General features: G+C 56.6%; 1 protein-coding gene across 1 annotated transcript; it reads right to left on the bottom strand.

Moving 5' to 3' along the window:
- Positions 1-2,327: 2,327 nt before the first annotated feature.
- On the bottom strand, positions 2,328-4,202 carry FOXS1 (forkhead box S1). The gene has a single exon (XM_053248817.1). The coding sequence runs from the start codon at positions 4,053-4,055 to the stop codon at positions 2,547-2,549; it is 1,509 nt and encodes a 502-aa protein (XP_053104792.1). The 5' UTR covers positions 4,056-4,202; the 3' UTR covers positions 2,328-2,546.
- Positions 4,203-7,101: the final 2,899 nt, after the last annotated feature.

The raw sequence follows: 7,101 nt of genomic DNA, 5'->3' as shown, positions 1-7,101 counted from the left end.
TAAATTGACCCTATTGACTAAAGAACAAAGCAGCAAGCCAGCCATTTCCGTCTCTGCCCCACAAATGGGAGGCCAGGTTGCAAGTCAGAGATTCACTTTTTATGTTAAGTCAGGAGGAGGAGGAGGAGGAGGAAGAAGAAGAAGAAGAAGAAGAAGAAGAAGAAGAAGAAGAAGAAGAAGAAGAAGAAGAGGAGGAGGAGAATCTCTGTCCGGCTGCTGCTCCCTCTTGCTAACCCTCTTCTGCAGCCAGGTGAACTTTCCTCCCACTCATGCACACACATCCACCGCCACAATACTGCATAGAGGCAGACTTCTTGCTGTTTTCGCTAGAGCAGGATTAAAGTAAAAGTAAGTGGTGCTGTTGAGTCAGAGTCGACTCCTGGCGCCCACAGAGCCCTGTGGTTTTCTTTGGTAGAATACAGGAGGGGTTTCCCATGGCCATCTCCCTTGCAGTATGAGCACCTTCCTATATTCCTGCTGCCTGGTATAGGTGTTTCCCATGCCAGCGGGGCTTCGAACCAGCAACCTCTTGCTCCCCTAGGCAAGTGACTACCCCGCTGGGCCATTAGGTGGCTATAGAGCAGGATTAGACCTACTTTAATACTAAGAAAGAAAGAAAGAAATGAAGGCAGTTCACACAATTATAATTTGAGCAGGACAAGCGCCGTACCCTGGTTTAGGAGCTGGGTGGGCTCCCGTTATGTGATGGTGTGGGAAACAGCAAAGTCGGAGGGGGAGGAAGAGATTGCCCGGGAGAGAGGAGCCGGGTCATGCAGCGTTTCTTCCTACCTTGGTGAAGTACTGGGTATGAGAGCCGCGTAGGACAGCACCGGGGCCCCCCGGCTGAGCTCCTCTCTTCCAGCAATCACTCCCCACCCTCCTTGCTTTTCCTTCTTGCACAGGATCACTTACTGGAAGCAGACACTGCTCCCGAACATATTGTAACTGTGCCTTAGAACATAGCTGTAGGGCTTTCTTCAGGCCCTTCAACACAGAAGTTGATTGACAGGGTTACCCACCCCCCCGCCGCCAATACACAGACACCCAATTGCTTTAAAGTGTCAGTGTGAGATTCGGCTCTGAAAACAGGTCAGTGCACTGAACCGGGGGATGGATCTCTTTGGGGAAGAAGAACTTCAGGAGGGGCTCTGCTCTGTCAGTGGTGCCGACCCAGAGGGGGGCTTGGTTTTCGTGCACAGGAGACAGGGCCTTCTTGGTCATTGCCCCCCAGGCTTTGGAATGCTCTCCCAGTAAGTAGCGACTCCTCAGCCTCCATAACGGCTTTTAGAAAGCAAGTAAAAACGTGGCCTTTTTACCCAGGCTTTTCTAGGCGTGCTGTTTTCTTTGCTGCTGCTTCTCCCTGTATGTTGTTGCGTGTTAGGGTTTTATTATGTATGTTTTAAAACTTTAATGGATATTATTTAATATTGAAATGGAAGATTTGTATTGCTTTAATTACTTTATATATTTGAATTGTTTTAAATATCATGTAAAGTGCCTTGGGATTATTTTAGTGAAACCTGACAAGAAATCAACAAACCTGTATCTCACTGGGTCGGCGGTTGGTGGCCTCAGGACTAACTCCAGCCCCTGAGGATGGTGGCTGCCTTCCTCCCTCCAACGCCAAAGAGCAAAGGGGATTCCAAATCAGTGGTGACTGTGCACAGGGTTGCTCACTTCCGCTTGCAAAAAGTCTGGACTGTCATGCTGAATGCATCTGAGCAAGTGCAGAGTGCCTTTCTCTTGAGAAGAGCACTTTAAACAAGGCACATAGGAGCAAGGTTTCTAAGTGCCTGGCGTGCCTTTCCTTTCTGAAGAGAAGCCAAGGCTGTTTTGATTCTTTTTTTTTTTAAAAAGAAAGACTTAAGACAGCAGGCTTGTCCACACAGTCGCTGATGTGGGAAAAGCACCCGCCTGCTTGCCTGCAGGAGGCTCCAAGTTCCCTCCCTGGCGGCATCTCCAAGAGAGGGCCTGTCACCTTGGAGGAGCCGCTGCCAGCCTGGGTAGGCAATACTGAGCGAGATGGACCCACCCCTGGGCAGCTCCCTATGTTCCTTCCTAGGAGCAGTTAGGACCTGCCAGCAGACCAGAGAAGATGCAGAGGACTCAGCCCACCCCATGCTGAAAGCAACCTTCCCACAAAGCCAGCGGCCACCCTGATGCAACATGGCCAGGAGGGATGGTGGAGGGCCGGGCTGGTCGGGCAGAGGCCAAGCCTCAACACTCCAGCCCTCACCAAAGCAGGAGCTCCTAGTTCCCACCCCAGCCCACCAACCCCTTTGCTCAATGCCCTTGGAGGCCCACAGAGAAATGGAATCCGTCAGGAGGGGAGGGAGACACATTTATTCCACGAGCCATAAAAGAGTCGGATCCATCAGGCGGGAGACGTCTTCCGGACCTGGCAGGCAACCTCTGGCAGCCTTGGTCACCGGCCGCTCCGCTTGGTTCTGCCAGGGAGGAGTCAATAACTTACAGGGGGGTGTCCGTGGGGCTGGCGCTCCTCTCTCCCAGCAGGGCAGGCCGCGTGCCCAGCCTGCTCCCCCTGGTCACTCAAAGAAGAACATGCCCTGTGTCCGGTAGAGGCAGTGGGGGAGGCCCAGCTGGTACCCGTTCCCCCCTTGGAGGGCGAAGGGGCTGCCAGACCAGCTCTCCTGCTCCCCTGGAAGCTGCATGAAGGAGGGAGGCTGAAGGGGGCCTGCGGGGGAGCTGGGAGCTGGCGGGGCTGCCAAGAGGTGCTCCAAGGCCGAGGCGCCGCAGCCGTGCTCGCTGACGCAGAAATTCAAGGCCTGCAAACGGCACTGGTAGTTCCCGCTCAGGGCCTCGGGGCTCGGATGGCCAAAAGAGCCAAAGATGGGCAGCACCGGCGGCGTCTTGCTGTAGCTCTCGCCCTCAGAGGAGGGGAGGCAGGCTGGGGAGGGCTGCCTGCTCCCAGGCTGGGCGGCTTTGCTGGGCCCCAGCAGGGGCGGGAAGGCCGGGGCCAGCTGGCCGAAGGTCTGGGGGGCCTCCTTCACTTCCTCCCCAGTCCTGGGAGGCCCGTGTCCGGGTGTCTTGGGGGTGCTCTGGAGCAGCTCCTTGACATCTGCCCTGGGCTGAGCAGGCTGCTGAGGCATCCTCTGGCCAAGGGGGGTGCCGTGCCCCAGAGGCTCAGCCCGGATGTCCCCAAGAACCGCCTCCTTCGTCCGGGGGCTCTCCTCCCGGGGGGAAGGGTAGCCGGGCTCTCTCCCAAAGGGCCGGGGCTTGGACCCCGACAGGGCTTGCAGAGGCAGGCCGAGCTGCTGGGGGCTGGGCAAATACCCCTTGGCGCACGCGAGGCTCCCAGGGCCCGCCTGCTCCTGGCACGGAAGGACTGGCTCTCTGCCGCTTTGGCCAGTGGCGGGGGCTTCTGAGCCGGGCAGAGAGTTCTCCGTGCCTGGGGTCCCTCTGCAGGGGCTCTGGAGCAGGCTAGAGGGAGCTGGCGAAGAAGGGCCACTTTCCATCTTGATGGCCCTCCCTGGGAATGTCTGGCTCGCCAGCACGGCCCGGCCTTTGGGTATCTTCTTGTTGCCCTTGCCGTCCCCCAAGGCCTGTGCCAGGCCTCGCTTGCGGGTGAACCGCCGGCGCCTTCGCAGGAAGCTGCCGTTCTCGAACATGTTGTAGCAGTCGGGGTCCAGCGTCCAGTAGTTCCCCTTGCCGGGCTTCTTGTCGTCCCGGGGCACCTTCACAAAGCACTCGTTGAGGGACAAGTTGTGGCGGATGCTGTTCTGCCAGCCCTGCTTGTTGTCCCGGTAGTAGGCAAAGTGGCCCATGATGTAGCGGTAGATGCCATTCAGGGTGATCTTCTTCTCCGGAGTGCTCTGGATTGCCATGGTGATCAGCGCGATGTAGCTGTAGGGTGGCTTGGTGCCGTCGCTGCTGCCGGCCTGTGAGCAAGGGCCCTGGAAGGCTTCTGGCCGGGGGAACGCTGCCAGCCCTGTGCCCAGCTGGCTGCCGCTGCCGCCTCCTCCTCCTCCTCCTCGCTCGTAGAGGGGAGGCAGGATGGACCGGGAAGAGGCTGGCCGGGGATATTCTAGCTGCATCCTCTGTTCCTCTTTCCAGCTGCACGCAGCAAACTGGCAGCTCGGAGTCCTGTGGAAACTCTGTCCCACCACTTGGTTTAAACCCTGCTGTGGCCCAGCCTCTCGCTCCTGGAAAAGGCAAGCGAGGGGCTGACCAGCTCCACCCGCTCCTGCCCCCAGGGAGCAGCCAGAGGAGGGGCCAGCGACTCCTGTTCATTCTCAGCGGCTTCCAAGCTCACAGGGCAGGCAGGGCCCAAGCGGCATGTCCTGGCAGGAGGAGGAAATGCCCCCGTTCTTCCCAGGCCCAGCTGGTGGTGGGAGCAAGCCAGGGGAGCTGCGTCTCCAGCTCAGCGGAGTCCAGGGGGATTTTCTCAAAACCAGGCTGCTGGGCAAGATGAGGGCTACCTAGAGGAAGTCTGGGGTTTTTTGGAGAGCGGCTGCTGGACCAGTCAGAGGCTCTGCCAGGCAACCACGGCTCAATCAAGCACAGCATCTGGCACAGCATCTCCCCTCCTGTCATGGCGAAATCACATTCTTCTCGGCCCTCAAACCTCAGGAGTACAGAGCCAGCTTTGTAGCACCAGGCGTGCCCTTGCCTGTGAAACAGGAAGCCACCCGTTCAAATCATGCCTCAGACATGAGTTCAGAAACCCAGAGTCACCACTACAATTGAATGGCAGCAGGGGGACGTAATGTCCCTGGGGCCCTGAGGAAATGACAGTTGGCTGCTGCTGCTGCTGCTGCTGCTGCTGCTGCTGCTGCAAGGATTACTGAGAAATGTGCGAAAGAACAGATTTTCCCTTCCCTTCCCTTCCCTTCCCTTCCCACTAGTAGGTCAACTGCAGTGGAGCTGTGCAGAATGTGTTTACTGAAGCAAGCGCCTCACTGCAGAGATGGTCCAACACATGTTGGTAGCTGAGGCGGAAAACCTAAATGGGACCAGTGTGGTGGCAACTGACAATTTACTGTCTTTTAAGAATGCTCTAGAGTTGCTTCATCTTGCCGAATGGTAGGGCTGGCAGAGGAGTGACAGTTCTGTGTGCCTGCAGAGACCTTGGGGCAGAGACCACCAGCCCTACCAATTTATTCTTTAATGTCTGCTTTAAATCACGGACACCCTATTCTTTCAGCAAAAATATCCAAGCCCTTTTCCATTTTAAACCAACATAAAATACCATTCGAACAAAATAAAATAGGTTTTTATTAAGGTTGCTTTACAGAGTAAAATTAGTTTAATGGTGAAGCAGGGAAATGACTTGATTCCGAAGCCAGAGGTTGCCGGTTCAAATCCCTGCTGGTACGTTTCCCAGACTATGGGAAACACCAGCAGCGATATAGGAAGATGCTGAAAGGCATCATCTCATACTGTGCAGGAGGAGGCCATGGGAAGCCCCTCCTGTATTCTACCAAAAGAAAACCGCAGGGCTCTGTGGGCACCAGGAGTGGACACTGACTTGACAGCACATTTTACCTTTATTAAAGCATGGGAAACAATTTTGGTACTGCATAAATAAGTGATGGTGATGATGGTGATGATCATATACATTTTGTGACCATTTAAACAGCTTTATTTTAAAAAATTAAAATATCACTATTTATTAATTATTATTATTATTATTATTATTATTAATTATTAGTCATACAAAAAGCAACGATGCAGAAGAAGACTATCCCACCACTCTCCCGTCCAGCTGCAGATGCACTCTTAGAATTTCTCTTTTCAGTGACAAGCCCCAGCCAAGCCCCCTCGCCTCCCCTTAGAAGCAGCCGCCCTGCTATTGCATGAGCATGTTCCATTTCCCCAGCTTTTGAGAGCTCTTTGTGGCGACCGAAGGGAACTCATCTTAACCAGCCCAACCCAGGAGCACTGAGGCACTAGGGCGGAGTAGAAAGGTGTATAAGGCAGAAATCCTGTTTCCTACCGTGGTGCAAACACAGAGCACACAACCACAGGAGGAGACAAGGGCTGCCTCCCTCACACCACATGGATGAAAAGGCTCCACCTCTCAGGCCTGGGGGAAGGAAGTCCCGGCCGGGATCCCAGGGGCTCCCGCCGGCAGCTCTGCGCTGCGCCCCTTGTTGCAGTCCATTCCCGGGAGCCAGTTTGGGCGCAGATTAGCCTTTAGCCACCCACACATACGGAATGGCAAAAGGTGCCCCCCCCGCCCGCCCCCCCCGGCTGCTTCACATCGCTGGCTGAGCTGAACCGCGTCTTCTCGGAGGTGACCAAGACATTTTTGAGCCATCAGGGAGGGAGAGCGTCAAAGGGCAAAGGACTCGCTCCCAGTCCCCAGATTCACACGGCTGCCTTCCCGGGGCTGAGGCGGCTCAGAGACGGCCCGCCGCTCCTCCCAGAACCGATGCCAGCGGGCGCTGGCCACAGCAGCGGCTCCCCACCCAGTGACCGGGTGGGCGGCAAATGAGGTGCAGCCGCCTCTGGTTCCCAGCAGCCCAACTGCGCCTGTTTCTTCCCTCCACGCTGCCCCTCGTTAATGAGAGCCAAGCGGGCTGCAGGCTGGACATCCATCAGGCTAAGCCTGCACAGCTCTGCCTAGTGAGTGGCCAGCCTGCAGGCAGCGCAGGGCAGGCTGGGAGAAACAGCTGCCTCCCGTTTGGTGTAGCTCTGAGACAGTAGGGCGAGCTGCGGCTGGTTGTCCAGCCAGCCCGCGCGGTCAGTTCCCGACCGGAAGGATCCGGGCAGTCGAACCTTCCCAGCCCGGATGCTCCCCTTGATCCTGAGCCCAGGCTGAGGCCCCCTTGGTCTTTTTAACTGGCGGCAATGCTGGGAGTTGAACCTGGAGCCGGTGATCGAAGGGTGGCGGAGGGGCCCCACATTTCCCCAACAGGCGCTTCTCTTGCTTGGAGGTGGTGACCCTTGCCCGGGCCTCCTCATCCTGGCAGAACAGGTGGCGGAGTGAGGGTCCTGCTGTTCTCCCCCCGCCATCAACGACCTCCCCCAGAAAGGAATGCCTGCAGTCCTGGCAGGCAGCCTAATAGCTAGCCCCGGTGCCACCATCACGAGGGCCCAGCGACAAAGCTCCCCCCTTCAGTGAACCAGCGCCATTCC

Source organism: Hemicordylus capensis, chromosome 4 (assembly GCF_027244095.1).
Source record: "Hemicordylus capensis ecotype Gifberg chromosome 4, rHemCap1.1.pri, whole genome shotgun sequence".
NCBI lineage: Eukaryota > Metazoa > Chordata > Lepidosauria > Squamata > Cordylidae > Hemicordylus > Hemicordylus capensis.
This window is presented reverse-complemented; position numbering and strand designations above follow the sequence as displayed.

Coding starts and splice junctions, on each gene's coding strand:
- FOXS1 (XM_053248817.1), bottom strand. CDS start 4,055: ATGCAGCTAGAATATCCCCGGCCAGCCTCTTCCCGGTCCATCCTGCCT.